Source organism: Rhizoctonia solani, chromosome 12 (genome assembly GCF_016906535.1).
Source record: "Rhizoctonia solani chromosome 12, complete sequence".
In the NCBI taxonomy this organism is placed as follows: domain Eukaryota; kingdom Fungi; phylum Basidiomycota; class Agaricomycetes; order Cantharellales; family Ceratobasidiaceae; genus Rhizoctonia; species Rhizoctonia solani.
In genome coordinates this window covers 751,211-772,031 of record NC_057381.1, presented here as the reverse complement: position 1 = coordinate 772,031, position 20,821 = coordinate 751,211, and the positions used below count along the sequence as shown (strand labels likewise).

The following is a 20,821-nucleotide window of genomic DNA, read 5'->3' as shown; positions in this document are numbered from 1 at the left end:
AGACTACACCCACGCTCGGCTCAAGTTGATGGATCCGCGACCAACTGAATAGGAGTTCCCATGAGGCACAGCATGAGCGCGCACCAGCAACGCAATTCTCAGCCAAATTATGAACTATCTGAAGCTTTCGAATAAAAACGGGTAGCTAGGGACGGAGAGTGGCCGCCATGTGGCATGAATTCATCGGAGCACTCGATGCTATCACCACATGATCCGAGGTTATCAGTGCGGGTGAGGGCGTAAAAGAAGCTCGCTGCTTAAACCATTCCGATGTCCTAACTCGGAGGGCTATTCCACTCAGGTTCAGTGACAGCCCCGTAAAGGGGAGACTGACCCAGCCAGGATCAGAAAGACAAATTGAATCCAAGTTGACCAACCATATTTGTCGTGAAGTTCGAGTTCGCTTCTCGATGAGGCCAAATCGTGCAGCGTGGAGACAAATCATAGGTGACGTCTGGTAAGAGCTGCGCCTATCCAGGATCGAGGCTCCAGGGAACCAGGCGTACGGACCACTATCAAGCTACCAGACGCATGCACCAGGTAGTTAGAGTCTGTTTATGGAACAGTCATGGAACCTATACCGGTAAGGTAAACTGGAAACATTCGAGTGAAGTCATTGCAAAGGGCTCGCGTGCCAGCCACACTCGCAAAATTCCGCCTTATGCCCTCGATGTGATGATCGCGCTCGGGGTTTCATGGAACACAAAGGCTAGTCTGACGGGTTCGTACCTAAAATTGAAGCTCAAACAAAGCGACCACCGGTGTACGAAGTGTCGGAGCTACTGGGAACACATCCTAATACTTACGCATAAATGGAATTTCCTGGTCAAGTATCTTCTCCGAGTGATATCCATAGAAAGACCGATCTCGGAGTTTTGATTGATGGGATAAGACATGCCTGAACCATGCCTCGAGTCGGACGACAGTTACTTTGGCCTCTGGACTGTACATATCACCTAGTTGGCCCTTAAACCCGTGAATTATGGAAGAAACCTCAGTGTACAAGTGGTATTGAGGATATAACTGGTAAGGTTTTCTAACGCGTCTGAAAAATTCATAGTCAGAATTGGTCGCCACCACAATGAGCCATAGGAGACCCAAGGAATATCAAAAATACGGTTACCAAATTCAGAAAACAATTTACTTACAATTCACGAGTTTAGAACCGAATAAGACAGCTGTACGTTGAACTAGCCGGGAATCAAGTTAAGGAAATGCAGACGTCTCATGTTAAGACTCCGATAATCAATAACTCGAGGTCTCCTGCTGTTTTTAATTACACTTGGCGCCCGCTCTTGGTTCCGGGTACGCGGGTTTAGTGTCTAAGCTCATTCAACTCGGCGTAACTTGATACATTACCTTCATTCCTGAATGTCAACGATCAATACTGATGATCTCGCGTGCCTGTGATCATTGCGAGTAGAATTTGCAGTGGGGTTGACCGTTGACCTCAGCAGCATGACAAGAGAGTCGCCGTTTGAACATTTGAATGCAAATGCTGACCGTGCTTGTCGATACTTCGGTCCCTGATAGCGCAGGAACACCGCGCGTGTAGTAATAGAAGGTGGCTATCAGTATGAGCAAAGGTAAAAGTAAGCTGTGCTACCGACCTGATGGCCCTACAAGCGTCAACTCAGATCCTGATTTCTGACGTACATGATCCGTCTGCTCCAGAGCCGATCCGTTCTCCATCTGGTAGAAGACGAGAACGATATATCAACAAATCGCTCCACCAAGAAATACAAGACTTTCAGTTTTTCAGTTGGTGACGTTGAACGGGAGCAAAAGACTTGGTAGCGAGACACATAGCAGGATTTTAAGTTGTGGTCCAGTTCAGATATTATAGGGTACGGTTGTTGCTGTTGGATTCGACTCTACATGTTGAACCCTAAGACCAGATAGACTCTATTGAATAGCCAGGGAGAGCCTCAACCGCAGATAGAGCAATAGGGGCGGAACGTGTTCCTAATTTGACTTTGTACTATGAGTTCATAGCGGAGCTAAAAATCCTAGAATCGATATGATCAGTATATTAATGTACAATAGCAACCGAGCGCGAAATAAGCTATATTTGCTACCACCCCGCTCAGCGAATAATGTCAAATAAAGAAATGCTCGAATTAGTGTTTGTACATATCATACAAGTACAAATGATACCCGGTACACAAACAAGTAAACGAAATAGACTCGAATCCCCGCAGATCATAAAAGTACACATCAGCCAAGCGCAAAGCGATGAAGCAGTCGATCGGATCTGAATAGACAGATCGCGAGTCAATAGACGAAAGGTTAGCCAACTAAAGCCAAATTCAGGCCGAAGCTGAGGAGTCAGACACTATATCGGTCTCACTAAAACGGAAACTTCGTTCACGAGGCTACTGCGAACCCTGGTAGGACCTTTTCCAACACCGCCAATGCGCCACCGGCTAGGGATGCTTTCCAAACGCCACCAACGAATTTCACCGGTAGCCGCCTGGTGCTCCTCGCTCGTGAATATAGGGAGGTTGCGGCCTTCCTCGACAGCCAAACTGAAATAATACGCTGTATGAGATTGCGCACTATGTTATAGCAGTCGTGTGCCAACTCACCGAACCATGTATGCGACCTCGACACCTCCCCGACGACGCTGCTCCATTTCTCCGGCCAGTACGCGCCAATACTTGGAGTCTACTACAGCTCGCGAGCGAGTCATTTCAGCTCGGTTTGCCTCCGTCCCGGTAGGACTCGAGGGTTTCTCCGCTTCTAAATTAGGCTTTCCGGAACTAGAGCGTTTGGCTGAAGTGCGACGCCTGCTCGGGGAACGAGATGCACGCCTCCGTCGGACCTCTGCGTTATTTACAGGAGGTCCCTTGAGGTCAATCGGAACGATAGGCAAGGGTTCCGGAGGCATAGGGGTATCGAGCTCGGCAGGTCGCGTAAGAATAGCCTTGAGTTCAAGTGCAGAGAGAATCGAATCGACGCTTTCTACAGATGGGACAGGGGTGGGGGCCACGTTTCCCATGCGTTCATCAGAGCTCATGAGTGCGGGGAAAGCCGCGGAGACTTGCTGGGGTCTCACGCGATAACCATAAGGGCTCGTGGGAGCCCCAGGGAGAGGGAGCTGGTTCTTGGAGCCAGTCGGAGAGCGCAGATAAGAGCGCCGGCGTTGAGATCGAGGACGAGAAATAGTATGAAGTTCCGGAACGCTAGCTGAGCGACGTCGAGTACCCATGTCTCGCGAGATAGATCCGCCAGTACCCATAACCGGACTGAGTGGGCACGTGCCATCGACACTTGTTGGGAGTGGTGCATTGGCCGCAAAATCCACAAAGTTGTTGAGTTTGACAAAGAATGACTTCACGCTCCGCAAGAGCCCATTGCCGACAGTACTGAATACGGACTCGGGGGGAGGCGTGGAATGTTTGAGTAGACCAGAAAAGTCTCTCTGCTTTTCCTTCTCCAATGTGACCGCAAAAACCGTAAGTGGGTCTGTTCCGGCATTAAGCGGAGTAGTCTTGCATGGAGGAGATCGAGGACTAAGAGCTTTGCGACGACTGGACGGAGACAATGATAGCTGCAAGGCATCCCCGCGTGGAGAAAGCTGTGCACAGGTGGGGCATGGCGTATTAGGTACCGAAGTAGGGGGAGTAGATGTTGGGGTTGCCAATGAAACAGAGTTGGTCGATGTAGGCGACTCGGTTGCTGAAGCAGGAACGCTCTTGGTGGATAGAGACGGAGAGTGTACTGACGCGCACGTGGTGCATGTGTCAGTCACGAGAGGCTGAATAGTGGTTGTTGTATCAGCACGCTCACGCCCTCGGATAGTATCGGCCCGGCTACGGCGAGGCACACGAGCTGCCAGGCGTCTAGGATCGATGGGTTGTTTGACGAGAAGTTCCGCCAATTGATCCTTTCCGCTCATGATCTTTCGTCCGTCGCCTCCTCCCGCCTTTTGGATCCGTAATGCAACAATTCTTCGAGCATCGGCGCTCTCGTAACCCTCCCAGTCCAATTCGTCCTCGACCTCAGTTCCGGCCTCACTGTCGCTCTCGAATAGACGCCCGAATCGCATCTTCCAAGCAACACGCATCGACGCTCGCTTTCTTGATCCCGAACAGGTGGGAACGAGAGGCAAACGTTTGGGCATGCGTGGTGCTCGGTGAGGGTGACGTTGTCGACGCTCTGATTGGTAGTAAGTATGGGGACGTGCTCCCATGTCGAAATGTGACAAGCTATGGGATTTGAGATGAGGTGGGTGGTGAAACATAAGTCCGGGGAAGCCTTGTTTATACCAAAATATGCGTACCTTGTAGTAAGCGTCTGCGCGTCCGGGTGGTGCATGCCGCTAGAATACCGAGTGGCTATTTCATCATCATCACTCAGTCCGCCGTCCTCCGAGGACTGGGAAAGTATTTCGGTCTCCCGCCATGTGTCATCATTCCCCAGGTAGTATTCTAGTGCATGCGGATCGACATTTGCCGGTGTGTTGTCATCGTCTGTCGAAGCGGAAGACTCGTTCGATGGGCTGGCCGGTCTCGGTAGTGAATGGTGGGTGTCTAGGCCAGATAATGAATAGCCGGCTGAGCGGCCGAATGGAGCTTTTCGTGCGCATACGTTTGGCAAAGAACCTGGCGACCTGGGCATTCGTGTAAACGAATCAAGATCACGCCCACAGCCATATTGTAGATTTTCTGCGCAAAGAAGGTCTGCGTCAGCACACGGTAGTATGGAAGCATTCAAGCGAAAGGGGATGGAAATAAGATGAAATGGAATCAGGGACATCCAACCGAGCTCCAGGAGGAAGCAATCGAACCCAGCCCCAAACCACACCACACCACACCACCCGAGGCCCCAGTCAGGCGATGTAAAGCACCTGCTAGAGAATAATCCCAGCACACCCCAAATGACAATCACATCGCCGATCAACATTACTCCCGATGGTTCCAACGTATAGCTGCACTAGTCGATATTTGGAACGATGTATGCGGTTCGATCGCACCTCGGCTGAGTCATCCCAATCGTAGCATAAGATTTTGTCTCTTGCTACCGAGGGCAAACTCTCCTAAGTAATTACGCCAAGCCCTTGATCTGCTTGGACAAGAAGGCCATTGTCGGAATCACGGGGGCTCATACCGGATTTCTTAATATATCCGAGCAAGGCGTTAGGGTGTCGGCCACGTAAGGTGTTGTCGCTTGGAGGATCGACCCGGTTCGTCTGACCGTAGCGACCGATAATCGAATGATCGCAAGGTAGCCCACCATACAGATAATTGTATAATAAAGTTCCAGGACAATGCGGAGACTTCGAACAAACGCTGGTAGTACTTGGCACCCTCCAGGGCCAGATCGATGTAAATCCCAAAAACCGATACATGCTAGTCGCAGGTTGTGCCCAAACCAAGCGACAGCAAAAAGAAATGAAAACTGAAACTGAAACACACGCTCACCCTCGTTGCTCGTATCACCATCAGCATCGTCTGATTCGTAACCTGAGTCCCGGCGAACAAGACTAGCAGGCCTGCCGTGCATCGAGTGCTTTCTTGAGGGGCGTCGCTTTCGTGTGGTTGTGGGAAGCTCAGACCTGGCTGCAGCTGTGATCGCAGGGCATGTTTGGCGTAATTGCGGATGGTCAAGGGGAGATGAAGAAAGAGATCCTGAGCGCACTCGTGCCCGGCCGGAACGGATATCAACCTCTTGAGCAGTCGCAATCGTGCGAGCACGTGGCCTACGTGGTACTTGCTCGTGATATCGCTGACCATAAAGTGCAATATATTCCTCTTCCCGATCTGGCTGCCATATCTCAGATCTGATCTCGGGACCGTGGTCAAATGTTGAGCGAGTCAGAATATAGTTTCCTGCCTCGGGGGACTCTAGTTTGTGTTGCTTGGACCTCACACCACGCGAGGTTACGCGAGTTGCCCTCGGAGGAGGTACTGGTGGTGGCGGTGAAGGATGGCGGTGCTGGTGACGAGATACTGGGATTCGGATGCTTGTTCGTCGATAGGAGCGCGGCGACGTTGAAGTGCAACCACTACATAACTCCCCTGTCAGCTTCTATAACAAAGTTCAAATAAACCAACAAACCTCATTATCTGTTATACAGCTATAAGAGCCCAAGAATGCAATTACTATTATAAGGCCGCGATAGTGTTTGAGGACAAGAAGCAATCCGAAACACTGATAGAGGAAAGAATACCACAGATCGTGTAGATTGTATCGATAGCTGTCTTGAGCGTGACCAAGCCCACAACAAGTCCAGGCAAGGTGGTCGATGGGCGGAAGATAAGTGGGAAAGGATGTCGCCCTGACAGTTCAACTGCGAAAGTAACGCAAGCAATAGGGCAATATTCGCACGGCCACGTCTCCTCGTCGCTTGATGTAGTTGAGCAGAGAGTGTTGGGGTAAGAGGAGGTGAGACTCCCGGAAAACACGGATTTCAATTGGGAGCTGACCACCTGTGATTGGTGGCGATCATGTGCCTGTGGGCGGTGGTCCAGTCCTCTGGGATTGCGCAGAGCACGGTTACTTCATACCGCATGTTCATCACTTTCAGAACCACAACTTCTCATCACCATCCGACGCCCAACATATACCACCCCTCTCTAACAAACGACGAGAACAAGGCACTTAAGGAAGGCTTAATATCTCGATCTAGTTCTGACAGGCTCTGTCTAACCTGTCGCGCCACGTGCTTCCTCCCATCGATCGGGCCGAAGGCCGAGACCTTAAACTTTGCACAAGCGCCCGTAAGGGTACCCAAACACATCCCGCTCACTGTTAGCCCATGTAATCAACCTTGCGTACGACGTGCATGAGTGCTATTTCCATATTCCATAAGCCTCGCAATTCTCAGACTCTGAACCAAAGCCTGTACTTAAACCTATATCTGCGGATAGCCTCCCTCAACACGACCTATCGATGGGATCTGCATATATCCGTACCAGTGAGATCTGACTGTCGGAGAGACAACGACCCCTTTGTGTCAATATTGCAAACATTTACCGTAACTCAGTGCCCCAACGCCTTCGTCGAAATTTTCGTGTGGCAATTCTCATGGAATTTTACATAGGAGGCAACGCTTATTTGGTGAAATTCGGACAAACTTCCACGTATGCAAATACACCTGATAATAAATCATATATTAGTACACTCCTGAACAACTTTGCTGCGTGTCAAGTATGCTATCTGAGCAAAGTCTCTCCGTACAATAAGTATGAAAGTCCAGCCGATGAATCAAATGTGGCCAACTTACCGTCGTCGACTACTTCTCACGTTATACCAACCCCAGAAATCTCGCAACGCTATCTCATCTTTGTTTTGCCGCAATGGAGACTTAGTGGCGGAATTGAAAAAACAAATGAATTGTGTGTTGTACAACTCTATACAACTTGGTGACATCATGCCGCATGTGGGTTTAACTATTGTAATGATCGCAGGGGGTCGCCAGGCTTTCCCTGAGTGTGGTCATTTTCTATAATGCTCTTTTTTCAAATGCGCATATGAATGCCGCCATTCTGCCCATGTCTCATTTTCGAGTCGTATAATCCATCCTGACGCAGGATTGGGCGTAAGAGAAGCGGTTGCAACAGTAGGAATGTGTTCACTGTCGTCACACTGACCTAATTTCGATACGCAAACTCGCATATCTTATCAAGCGGCAACTAGGGCGTTATCATGAAAGTATCAAGTTTATTGGAGGAACAGAAGATACTTTACGGAATAGAAGAAGCTGCGCCCCAAGAGAGCAACGTTGCTGCTAAGTTCTCTAGTAAAGAGGTGAAATCTCGCCTCTGCCACACAGCCGCGTTGGTCGCATGAATTATCGTACCATTATAATATAGTGTTTCCAATCTCACTCGTACAACGATATCTTAACAATACACTATAGATTGAGGATCGCCTGCGGCTTTTGCGCGCGCCTACTGATATCATTGCTGAGGTGATTGTGAGTTTACTAGAACCATTCGATCACAATGTATGCGCGAGATCCGAATTTCGAAGCTCATTGTGTGGAGGCGTGTCAAAAAGGGATAGGTTACATCACGGCCAGAAACCACCGCTGCTGGTGCAGCTATGCGAGCCGGCACACTACAAGTGCCACTTGGGGCTGCTGCGTGGAGGCACTAAGTATGAAATAAGAATTTGGCCGGCTTTGTTCTCGCGACGAAATGGCGTGGTTGATAAGAACCACGCTCGTCTCACGATCAACTTACTCTTCCCGCAATTCAGACTAAAATGTGCCCTGTATGCGTCGTTTTATTATTTGTCTGTTTGGCATAGGTCACGAGATCACCAGAGGCGGGCTTTGTTTGGATCGGCAGAACACTGGGGTTGAATTTCATAGCTTTATTTACAATGATTGACTTGGCCTAGGTCTTGATTTCTATATTTGCACCCTGTCTGTGCGTCCCAGGGATAATGATCCTGTTAGAGCCCACGTAAGTTTTACCTCAATCGCTAAGCGATTTTGTCCATATGGATGTGTTCTGCCGACACATACCATCATTTCCTGCGATTCTGACAAAGACCTTGGGAAACCAGGCGTGCCTCAGGCACACTGAATCTTGTGAATTCTTCAATATTTATTACGTGATGCAGAAGTATGTAGCGCACACATTCGAAGCCCATCAGGTGTCTTTGACTTGAGTTTACCACAATATTTTGCTGATCCCTTTGATTTCAAGCTATGTTCTAAGACCGGACTTCGTTCAGTTCCGATTCCACTTTGAATAGGAGAGCATCGGCTGAGTCGTTTGGCATGAGAATGTTTGGGAAATTCTTTAGTTCGAAAGCAAGATTAGGGCCGTCGCCTGGGTGAATTTTGGGGAACCATCCCGCATTGAAATTTTTTTAACAGGCTAAGCGTAACCTGAACACAGCATAAGGCTTTAGAGTACCCGCTCTATCCCTACATTTCAATTGGTACGCATATAGTTTTAGGATGTATTATGATCAAGTTCAATCACGGGGTGATTTGTTTGGTTACACACCACAGTGAGTAAGATCTGAGATATGGTAAACGTGGCATGGACTCTTGCAACTCAACGATACCTCTGTTGACGCATACAGCCGGTGAAAACTGCCGGACATGGTCAGCTACAAATTTATACATAATTAGCTTTGCTTATCAAATGATCGTCTCTCATACCCTCAAAGCCCAGATCCCAGTGATCAATAATCCGAAGACGTTGAGACGCAAATATACATGTTCATCGTCTCTCACCCCCACTCGTGTGATATACTATTCTGTGTTTTTTTTTTTACAATAATGCTAAATCTTTCTATGCAGTGCAAAAAGCATGCACGAGAAGCTAGGCATTTTTATCAGCCTACTTTAACGGGAAGAGCAATGTGTTTCTGCATCAGTTGGATGTTCCTTAGGTTGGCTCACCGGCAGCTCGTGTGTAGCAATATTACCAACAGTCTCACTAGTTCGCATCCACAGAGATGCTGCTTTTAGGCGAATTAACCATACCATAATGACGTAGGGACTATCATCGGCAGGGTGGCACCAAAGATCAATCGACGCAAAGCCAGTCTAGAGTAAATAGCCGACCGGCCGATGGCGGAGTGGGTTTACTCAGGGTGGATGTCGGGTTTCCTGTTTAAAATTAAAAATAACACTTCTCGGCAGTCCGTTGAGGTCCGGTACCGCAGTAAACCGGTGACATACTGACACCTTGATGTACGTATACTATATTCAGATACGATGCCCTCTCGTCGTGGCGGTTTCCGCCGTATTTTCCGTCCATATGTCTGTCGACTCGGTGAATGTGCCGATCTTTATTCATGGAGCGTCTTAAGGAAACGTTGGTTTATGTGAAGATAAAAAAAATTCCCCAGCTGGTGGGAATACAATTGAGAATCTCCAGGTACGATAACACAGTACGATCGAGGGTAGGATACCAGCGTAGTGTTGGGGTTTCAATGACCAATGAACCGGTGTACCATTGTATCTCCGCTATACTTCATGCACTAGATTACGACCCTTCACCCACGCGTTTCCGCCATACGCGTACCCTACCGAAGGCTGCTAGTTGAGCTTCCAACAGGCTAACAACTCCAACCAGTGGCCTATAATGCGATGACAACCCCCGTCAAATACCCATTGCGGTTAGCACAACAGAGGACATGATGGAACACTCGGCCAGGGAACACTGCTTACCTGAGGGCTGCAGGTGCTAGGCTGCTTGCTGTGGAATCAGAATCAGATCAAGTGCGCACAAGAAGCACGGGGAGAGCCTTGATTGAGTGATGCATATTCTCCACCAGTCGATGCTCCCAACTTTGTGTGGTGTACTTAGCACACACAAGTTCATGGTATCCCAGGGGTGGTGCCGATTGTTATAGTGTACACTGTACATGTGTGTACCAGGGAGTGTTACATCGTGTCACTAGGTTAAATGCGGGGTAAATGTAAGGGGAAACTCTTGGTGTGAAAAAAATTAATGCACAATGCGTATGTCCAACCGCTAGATCTTTTTTGTCGTTCCGAACTGGCAAGGCCACCTGATTCTCTGTAAAACGTACCTCTGTGTTTTAGTGCTAGGGTTAGCTCACATATACGCATACCTTCCGATGGATTTCCTAGAGCATCAATAGATTAACTACTACTATTAATACTACAGCAACCTTGTGATACTGGTGGTTCTAAAGGAAAGGGGTTTAGCTCTACAGAAGCAAGCTTCGCGTTGTGCCTTCCCGGCTTGCATTCATTGCCTTGCCGAGTACCGATTGCTCCTCACACGCTTTCGCTTTTGAGTGTGATATTGATTGTTGCGATGTCTTGCTTCCTGTCGATCATCGACTATCAGATGCCTAGACGTAGCAAACTTGGTATCGCTCGAGTGTCAAGCAGGCTACCTAGCTGGGTTTAAATTTGGTTTTCCGCCCGAACAATTGTAATATTAATGTGCTATGAATCGTCTTCCCCTATCGTTCAATATTGAATAGGATGATCGTACATGATAATGTTTCATTGAGTGCAGGATCTCTGAGACCTGGTGTTCCAACATGCCATTAGCATTCAATTGTGTTTTTTGGAGAGCGAAAACAGTACTTCCCTGGATTGTTTCCTCTGAAAACCCGGTGCAGATCACGTAGGAGTTTCAATATTACCGGGCTAACCTTCCGTCAAATTTCCTCGAGTTTACCATGCCAGGTTTGTGGGCACAGAATGTACCAGTTACCGGATTTAAGGTACTGATAAGGCCGCATGCCTGGCCCACAACCATCTCGGGGGTGCGTCTTGAATGTGACCAGAATCATGGCATCAGAACGAGTAACCAGCTATAGAGCCGTTCAAGGTCTTCCTCGATGACTCATATCATGATCAAGGGTCGAGCAAGCATACATGTAGCACTAAGTGATTTACAGTCACGTGATGAAGAGCATATCGAACCCAATATTTCCATTTCTGTAAGTAAGATATTCATAAAGCCTACATGAGAGGTCAAACGAAGCCACTGTGGCAAACATTGACTGGATGCCTATGAGCCCGCATGTAAAACTGGCTCACATTACTTCACCGATGTACAGATCTCCCGGAAGACCGTGCCGATGTATGCAAGGGCACCTCGCACGTGTATGGTGCAAGGCCAAAGTCTATCACCTAGCGCCCCCTTTTACGTCGTTCAGCGAGGGTTCCTGGACTCGTAGGAGCCAGTGGAAATTCTCGGCATATGTCATAGCTATTTTCTATAGGCGCAAATGCGCACCATTCTAGTGAGACATATCGGCTTCCTCGCCGAAATATCACGAGATAGTTTGTTGAAGAAGTATGTGGCTATGGAAGAATGACAAGTGACATGAAACAATGACGAAGATATTTTATTACATCAAATCAGGGTCTCCGATCACCTTTGTCATTTGTTTGTCGCCACCACTCCACAATCCGAGGACCACCACCTCCTCGCGAGGTGCTCGATACGAGCAACGATGGACTCGCCTGTCACTCTTACTACTCACAATCCATTCGAAGACGATGATCTCGGAGGACAGGGTGGCTATGCTTTGGTCACTTCTATCTTTTCCAAGATGAAGAACACATTTGTCGCTACTGGACCATCGGGTGCCACTACCACTAGCGTGCCGACACCTTCGGTAACTGTTCCTACCACTGGCGAGAATACGAATAAACCTGCAAATAAAGCGGTGAACAAAGTCACATCACCAACCAATCCTCCATCACCTGTACGCGCACCATCCCTCAAGCCCGCAACAAAGAGTTTAAAGCCTGGTGGGTCGAACCCAGCTCCACCGCTCGTATCTTTTGCACCAATCGCAGTCGAGCAACCGCGATACATCGCCGAAGGAGCGTCTATCGCCCCCCAAACATACGAAGGAGTTGAGGGATTATATGGCACCTCGATCCCAGGGTTTGCGATTCCAGACGATGCCAGAAGTGTAAGGACAGTGGCGAGCACAAAGAGAGGAGCATCCATAAGCAAAGTCATCAGACGGATACGTGGAGAAGGTAAGTGGTAGTGGCAAGTTTCTATACAGGTGGGAATTGACCATGTTACTCAGGTCTTTCTAGAGACTACTGGATGGATGATGAACACTGCAAGGAATGTTACGACTGCAAGAGCGTATTCACAACTTGGCGACGTAAACATCACTGTCGGGTTTGTGGTGGGCATTAAATATAAGACTATATCGAGGCTTATTACTGATTGGATTCCTTAAAAGGTCAAATATTCTGTTCTAGATGTGCTGCCAATATCATTTCGTCAACCCGTTTTGGGCAAGAAGGCATGATTCGTGTTTGCAATCTTTGCCTGCAAGTTCTCGAGGATGAAGGTCTGGACGATGACGACGATAGGCGTAGTGTCACTTCCGCTGCTACGTCTGCTCCTGTGTATCACCCGTTTCATTATCATCAACGCTCCATGTCGCTTTCGCAATCCTATCAACCTCCATCACCGTTCTCTGCAACTGGACCTCGCCGAACGGATGAGCCCTTCCCTCTCTTTTCCAGAGGGGATTTATCCTTGCGCCATCGGCTACAATATAGAGCACATGATTCCGATGACTCACGTCCCCAAACACCAACAGAAATATTGTTCAGTCCCGAACCTGCACCAGCACCAGCGCCTTTTCGTCGTGGAGCCAATGACGATGAACTAGAAGTGGGAGAAGAGGGAATGGGGGAAAAGGAGATGGAGTTGTATCTTGAAAGGACGAGCCGAAATAGTAGCAACGGAGCTAGAAGGAACGTCGCAGTTGGAGAAGGAAAGGGAGGGAAGGCCTTTGCCTTTCCGGGCCCAACCTCTGGCGTTGTTGACTCACCAGGAGCGCTTCAGCTCGAAACCGGGGCTGCTGTCATGGATCAAACGGCCGCCATTATCCCTAATGCAGCGGCATCCACACCAGGCCTGTCTGCGCTGAACCAAACTGCTCCAACCAATACATCTACGCCCAATACCGAATCATCTATTCTTTTCCCTGCATCTGCATCGTCGCCCGAAACCCCCGCCGGCCTTGTGCCTATTCCTGGGATAGGACCGAGAAGGGATTCAGCCTCTGCATTTGGAAGAGAGAGGCCCCGACTGGGCTCTGGTGATCGCTTGAGACTCAATTCCTTTGGGAATCGACTTGAATCGTTTACTGGAGGAAGGATGGACTCATTCCATAGTTCGCACGCTGGGGATCGAACTCCATATCTTAGGAGCCGCGTGCATAGCCGGTTAGGAGAGTTCAGCCCTATCAGTGCCGAAGGAGACCTGGGTTGGAGGACTAGGAGGGAGAGCAGCGCGTAAGCTATGTTGATTATTCACATCTGCGCCATTGTGCAACGGTCAAATTCGATCCCCTGCCTCGACTCCATAACTTCGCTTTGTGGCTTGACTAACATGCTGTTCCTACAGTTATGCAGCCGAGCTTAACGCGGTTTCAATGTTTCATTTACGTATCATGATCAGGCAACTCTTGTCCCGAGCACAAATTAACCAACCGAAGGAGGGCACTTTTACGCACAGTGGGGCTAATAATGAAGAAGCAAATGAAAATGCAGGCCAGAAGGGCGGGAAGTCAAGTATACCAGAGAAAGGCGCGACGTCTGAGTGGGAGGATACACTCCTACGGCTTTCCCTCAAGCTGGCATCGAGATTGAATGTAGCTTGTAAGTCCTCTTATGCCGCGTAGTGTCTACGAGTTTGTTCATTTTATCTTCGATTGAATTTGCGGGCTGGTTACACCTCAATTTTTACTCACCCGCACACCTGTCATTTTGGCTTATCCTCGATTACACGGTGCTTCTATGCTTTGATCATTCTTGAATTCCACTCCGATCTATCATTCACTGATCTGGGTTGTCTTCGGGTGCCTCGCAATCGCGCATACGGCATTAATTCGTCTTCGCACTTACGATATCCCCCTATTCCCCACCGTGTTTGACAACACGTTTCACTCTCTGCGAATCTTGGTTCACGCATTGGCCCCTATCTGCTTGTTTGCAATAAATTTGTGGATATATATCTGGGCCGGCCTGGCGATATACTCCTATGCGACAATTGTAATTTCTTTGGGATGATCATCTACCCCTTGGCATCCTTTTTTGTTTATCCCTATCTATGATTTGCGGCCGCATATTTACCCGTAATAGCGACTTCGGGTGGGGCCAATGTCGATATGGATGTTCGGCACTTCGTTAAGATCAAGAAGATACCGGGTGGCCGGCCAAGAGATAGCGAATACGTTGACGGCGCAGTAATCTCTTCTAACCTTGCACACAAAAAAATGAAGCGAGATTTGCCTTTGCCACGGATAATGATTCTCGCCTTCTCACTCGAATGGCAACGCCGCGAAAATGAGTACCTTACTCTTGATTCAATCCTTGCCCAAGAACGCGAATACCTACGCAATCTTGTTGCACGCATCACGGCATTACGCCCACGTCTGGTTCTTGTGGAGCGCACCGTCTCGCGTCTTGCTTTGGAGTATCTTATGGCCGCGAATGTAGCCGTTGCGCGAGCGGTTCCGCCTCGATCGACCAAGTTTGTCTCGCGCATGACTGGTGCTGAGGTTGTGCCTGATATACCCGCGCTCCATCGTGGTCCACGCCTGGGTGAATGCGCACGGTTCAAAATACAGACTTATGATCACCATCTGATCCCCGGTCGTCGAAAGTCGTATATGCGGTTCGAAGGATGCGATTCACATAGATCCGGATGCACCATTATTCTCCGCGGGGCCGATCTCGACACACTCAAGAAACTAAAAGAAGTCATGCGTTTCATAGCATTCATTGTACGGAACTTGAAGATGGAGAGCTTCCTGTGGAAGGACTGTGTTGTTACTATGCCAGGCGTCACAGGTGAAGCCGTCCCAACACCGACTACAGGTAATAGCCTCAGTGGCATACCAACGAATGGGGGGGATGTCAGCGTTCTTATGCGCCCGCGAGCCAAATCTTTCCCTGGCCTCAGTGCAAAGGTGGCCAACGATCCTAGTTCAGAGTCAGGAGTTGGCGTTACCCGGTGGATTTCACCTGTTCTCCCCGAGCCTTCACCAGTTTTCGAGGATGACGATACGTTTTCTACCGATGACGAGGCAGAAGATGAGGCCGTAATATTGTCTCGCCAGATTAACGCCAGCCTGCGCCCGTATTTAACAACATTTATCTCAGTGAGCGCAACGCTTCGGTTCTTTCCCCCTTGGCCTGTGAGGATGATGAAGGAGGCGGATGATCAGCTTCGTTCTATCAAGAGAGAGTGGGGAGAAGAACAACGTCAGAAAGAACGGGAAAAAGTGACCAAATCCGAGGAGCACCTGCCCCAGAATGCAAACTCTGAGTATCAAGTAGACAAAGAAAGCACACCCTCTGTAATCGTTGTAGGTCCAGCTGACGAGCCATCTGGTCCCAGGCTTCATCCTAGCGCAAGTCTATCCAGCCTCCGCTCCACTGTTTCCGTTTCTTCAATAAACTTACCTGCGGTGCCTTCCCGCATTCCCACCCCTGCCCCCTCTCCACTCGCGCCTGGACCGGCCATCTCCGCTCCGGAACTCCGTTCTCCTTCGGAGTTGGATGTCGAAGCTCGACTTGCTGATGCGAAAGAACGCCACGACGTCATGCGCCGCGAATGGGAATGGTACTTACGCAGAAACCGGGACGACTTTGCGGTGGAGAAATATCAACAAATTGCTCTCCGTAGTTTTGTAATCCCCACTGCCAGTGGTTCGTCGTCTATGACCGGATCAGCCAATCTTGGACAAATGGAGAACTCACACCGTCCATGTTTCCGCCCCGAACTCGTATATAAATACTACTACGGCGAAGGTGACCAGTCTCTTGCACACTTTATCGAGGAAACGTGTAGCATTCCTGCCAACTCTGTCTGCGAAGCAAAAGACTGCAATGTGCTCCGGATCGCACACACACAAGTTTTTGTCCACAACGAGAGCCAAGTCCTAATCTCAACCGAACCATGGACAGGCCGGATAGGGGCAAAACAATTCAATGCACCGCTCTACGAGGGTATTACGACTTGGAGTATTTGTCGTGTTTGCATGCAAAGCACTCCACTCATTCCCTTAAGCGAGGAGGCTGGTCGTTACTCATTTGCCAAATTCTTGGAGCTGCACTTCTACCCGGCCGATGTCCTTCTTATGCACGGCGCTGGGTGTTCACACAACATATATCAGCACCATATTCGTTACTTCCATTGGCATGGGATGACTGTTCGATTTCAGACAGAGAAAGTAACTCTACACGAACTAGTTTTCCCTCCTACCCATATTCGCGTGCGACCACAAGCACTCCTTTCGTTCAAAAACGACGATTATATCCAATGCTTCGACGAAACACTGCATACTGGGATTCAGTCCTCTCTCGCATACAGGTTGCAGCGGACGCAGCTGCTCAACTTGCTCAACTACACCCCGAGCAAGCTCAAAACATTTCCACATTGGCGGGGGAGATGCGTGAACGCTCGGTCCTCCAGCGCAACCACATCGAACAGCTCATTTACAAAGAATACGAAGAGTCTTCAACCACGGATACACTTCAGCTTGGTCGAGTACGCCCAATCTGGCAGCGTATTATCACCCAATTCGATGATGAGTTTGGCCAACTGGAGAGGCTGTATCTTCCAAACGGATATTATGTGGGCACAGAGAAAGACTTTCGTCGATCGGTAGCTCAAAACAAGATATCTAAATACGTGCCTGAGATAATGGGGAGCGTGTTCAGTACCATGGACCGTAAAGTGATTTCCCGCTTTGTCGACCCGGAACGACGCCAGACCGGGTCCAAACGCGAGTCAGGCCAACTTGTCTCGTCAGCATCCGAATATGAATCCAACGTCGATAGTTGCGCTGAACCGCCAAACTCAGAGACCGATGTGCGGCCATCTTCCATTGATCTTCCGTCTCCGGCTGAGATTTCTGGACAAGACCTGGATCAACCTCCGGCGGTGGCAACAGGCAACATTTCAGTCGAGGCGCTGCCCATAGATGAATTACAGTAGATGCCCAAGTGCTCGAATCGCAACATGGCGAATCAGAAGGCGGTGACAGCGATTCGACCATCTCTGCCCCTCAAACGCGCCCTGAGATCTCTCTGGAAAACTCGGGCATTCAACCGAAAATTCGTGCAGACGATCAAGGTCCTATGCCAGCCCCAGCTACGATACCCGGCAACCCCATTGTGGATATTGATAACCTGGGAAAAGATGGTGGACATCGATTGCGAGTAGTGTACAAACTGAGTCGCCCCTTCAGGAACGACACGACGCTACCGCCGAGACCAAGGATGCCTTCCGTCAGAGTATTCCCAACGAGTTTCCCGACTGCCTCGGCGCACGCGGCCACAGCCCAGTGTTTCCGACCTTGTCAGACAGTTTCAGGCCGTATTGCCCGAGAACTTTGCTACTGGCGCCTTCGGTTATGGGCCGCTAGCCCGAACCTCATTCATGTCGGATAGCGAGCATGATTCCGAAGCGCAGCCACGTCGAGTCCGTGGGCGTCCGAAAGTCCCAGTTAGCAAGTCCAAGTTTCAGCCAAGGTCTCGTACATTTGGTTCCGATTTCGAACGAAGTTATGCGGTAAACGTCGCCCCGCGTCAAACTCAGAGCACGGTCGAAGCAGGTCCTTCACGTATACCGGCCCCAGTTCAACCGGTCACATTACCCCTTGCAGAAACAATCCAATCGGGTCGTTCATCGCCCACGCACTCGATGCTTGATCTTCCAAGGCGACCCATGTTATCTCGGACCACCACCGGATCTACTATTAAGAACACTAATGCTGCTACGCTCGAGCCACTCACTGCCACACGCAAAGTATCTCCGAACCTCAACAAGTCAACTAAGGGAAAGGCTCTAGCAAGAAATCCACCTCGTGATCCCTCAACCGTGCGGAACACAACTTCAAGTATCTCTAGCAGACAAGGTACCCGGCGCATTACTGGATCTACGATAAACAATACTGGGTCTAAAGTAGCAACGCAAATTCGCCAATTTGAACGCTTATCCAAGGAAAACGAAAAGGCCAATCGGCGTTATGCGATCATTCGTGGCCGCCGCGCTCGCCCGGTTGCAACTGCCAAACCCAAAGTGGAGATCTTCAACAATTACGAGGATGCTTTACGGGATGACGAATCAGAAAGCGGCGATTCTTCTAGCGAGGCCGATGATGAAGACGAAGGCGAGGAAGATCCCAACAAACTGCGAGTTGATACGTTGGATCCCATATTGTCCGTCTCGGACCTCACAGCGCACTCTATGACCCTCCCAGCGCCGGCTACGAGAGATAAAGATCAAGACCAGCAGATTATTGATATAAATGACTCTGGGAAACGCAACGAGCATACTGAAACGAAGTTGCAAGTGCACCCCAATCATATACTGGACTTTACTCCCGAATCGTCTCTGCCCTCTTCTCCTCTCATTCGACCCCGGGACTCTGGTTTAGGACAAGGAAATTACAGTGAAGCGGAGATGAGTGCTAGCGCAGACCGACGATCCTTTTTGTATCGGATGTCCTCGGCGTTATCACGAATACAGGCACGGGAGTATGCCGCGATGAATCTTTCATATCCAGCGTGAGTGTTCGCTTGATTGAACTTATTCATACTAAATGCCAGTACAGTGCCCCTACGGATCATGTCTTTGCTGAATCGTATATCACAGTGCGGGAAGACGAGCCAACCTCTATCATCGCTCTCACTCTTAGGTTAGTTCAGCGCAGAATCTTAGGACCGCAAAGTTTAATGGGTGTATTTCAGTGCGCATGATTACCGCATCAATATGGCAAGGGCTCTCAGTTCGAAGCACAATAAGCTCGCCGAGAAACCAGAGGTTTTCATGCCAGACAACCTCTCGGTTGGCGAAGCACCTTCGACGTGGGGCATTATTAGCCATGATGACTTGCCAGACCCAGCAGATGTCTTGAAGCATCCCCAGACTGTTTCTCACCAAACTTATAGTAAGTAAGCGGGTCGGGCAGTGTACCGAAGTCTAACTATTTTAAAGGTTACCAAAGTGGTGACGTTACTGTTACTTGCAAGGTCCTGTATGCAGAACAATTCCAAGCCCTGCGACGGAGCTGTGACTGCGATCAGATCATGATCGAATCCCTTGCACGTTGTATAAAGTGGGATGCAGCCGGAGGGAAGTCAGGATCGGCGTTCCTTAGGACCCGAGGTGAGCCTATTGTTATTTCATTAGAACAAAACTGATGCACTATTTAGACGAACGATTTATTGCCAAGGAGCTCTCAAGACAAGAGGCGGATGACATGGGAAAATTTGCGCCCAAGTATTTCGATTACATGTCTAGTGCACTGAGCGAAGGGGTATGTTCTTTACTGCTATAGCGAGCCATGCTTCTAACTATCAAGGTAGCGTCCCAGCGTTTTGGCCAAGCTTTTCGGCTTCTATCAAATCAGCCTGAAAAACCCAATGGCAGGCAAATCTGTGAAAATGAATCTACTGGTGATGGAAAATCTTCTATACGATCGGAAGTTTGCGCATGTAAGATCAGCTCTTTACCGACGCAAAGGTCTCTTTTGACATGCCAAAACAGGTTTACGATTTAAAGGGGCTGACGCGCGGAAGGAAGGTACGAAAAACTGGTCGCGAGAATGAAGTGCTACTGGACGAAAACCTTGTTCAAGGTGTGTCCATTCAATAATACGGTTTGAAATAAACTAACATGCCTCAGCCTCCCTCACCGAACCTTACTATTTGAGAGAACATGCAAAGCGCATTCTTCGTACCGCTATCTGGAATGATACCCAATTCCTGGAAGATGCCAATGTCATGGATTACTCGATGGTTGTTGGTGTGGACAATACGAAGAACCAGTTAGTTATTGGGATAGTTGGTGAGTTCCTTTTTCGTGCGATCTTGGGGAGTTTGCAAACGTATTTGGGCAGACTTCATCCGAACCTATACATGGGACAAGAAGTTTGAGAATCTTATGAAGGAAAAAGTCCTTGGAGGTACCAATAAAGGCGAAGGGCCTACGATTGTTATACCCAAGCAATACGGGGTACGATTCCGTGCTGCAATGGAGCAATACTTCCCTTTGGTGTGTATACTCAAAAGTGAACCATTGAATAATACTCATGCCCATTGTCCAGTTGCCTGATCGATGGATGAAGATCCGTGATTCACCAGAAACACAGGAGACAGACAAATCGATCCAACGTTCGTGATAGAACACTATCAAACGTTGTGATACCACCCACTTGCCGTTCTTCATGCCTTGTTATTTTGCTTTTCTTTCACGTGTAGAATATAAGCTTATACCGTGCATTCTGATATAATACAAAACGTGATTCTTGCAACTTCGACCCACACAGCCTCTTTCAATGCGAATGTCGATAAAATTAGGGTAAA

At 49.0% G+C, this 20,821-nt stretch overlaps 2 protein-coding genes across 2 annotated transcripts; one reads left to right on the top strand and one right to left on the bottom strand.

Moving 5' to 3' along the window:
* Window positions 1–1,410: 1,410 nt before the first annotated feature.
* On the bottom strand, window positions 1,411–6,068 carry RhiXN_11477 (uncharacterized protein; the record flags this gene model as incomplete). Its single annotated transcript, XM_043331292.1, has 7 exons — window positions 1,411–1,568; window positions 1,611–1,692; window positions 2,387–2,528; window positions 2,589–4,211; window positions 4,286–4,535; window positions 5,427–6,010; window positions 6,064–6,068. 7 exons carry the CDS (start codon window positions 6,066–6,068, stop codon window positions 1,411–1,413), a joined length of 2,844 nt encoding a protein of 947 aa, XP_043184802.1.
* A 5,620-nt stretch (window positions 6,069–11,688) lies between these two features.
* RhiXN_11476 (1-phosphatidylinositol-4-phosphate 5-kinase) lies at window positions 11,689–20,637 on the top strand (the record flags this gene model as incomplete). The annotated part of the gene is made up of 18 exons (XM_043331291.1): window positions 11,689–11,756; window positions 11,826–12,454; window positions 12,518–12,605; window positions 12,689–13,735; window positions 13,848–14,101; window positions 14,585–16,722; window positions 16,821–17,443; window positions 17,497–17,654; window positions 17,701–19,021; window positions 19,069–19,152; window positions 19,205–19,404; window positions 19,452–19,622; window positions 19,670–19,773; window positions 19,823–19,951; window positions 20,004–20,094; window positions 20,142–20,303; window positions 20,356–20,510; window positions 20,563–20,637. 18 exons carry the CDS (start codon window positions 11,689–11,691, stop codon window positions 20,635–20,637), a joined length of 7,497 nt encoding a protein of 2,498 aa, XP_043184801.1.
* Window positions 20,638–20,821: the final 184 nt, after the last annotated feature.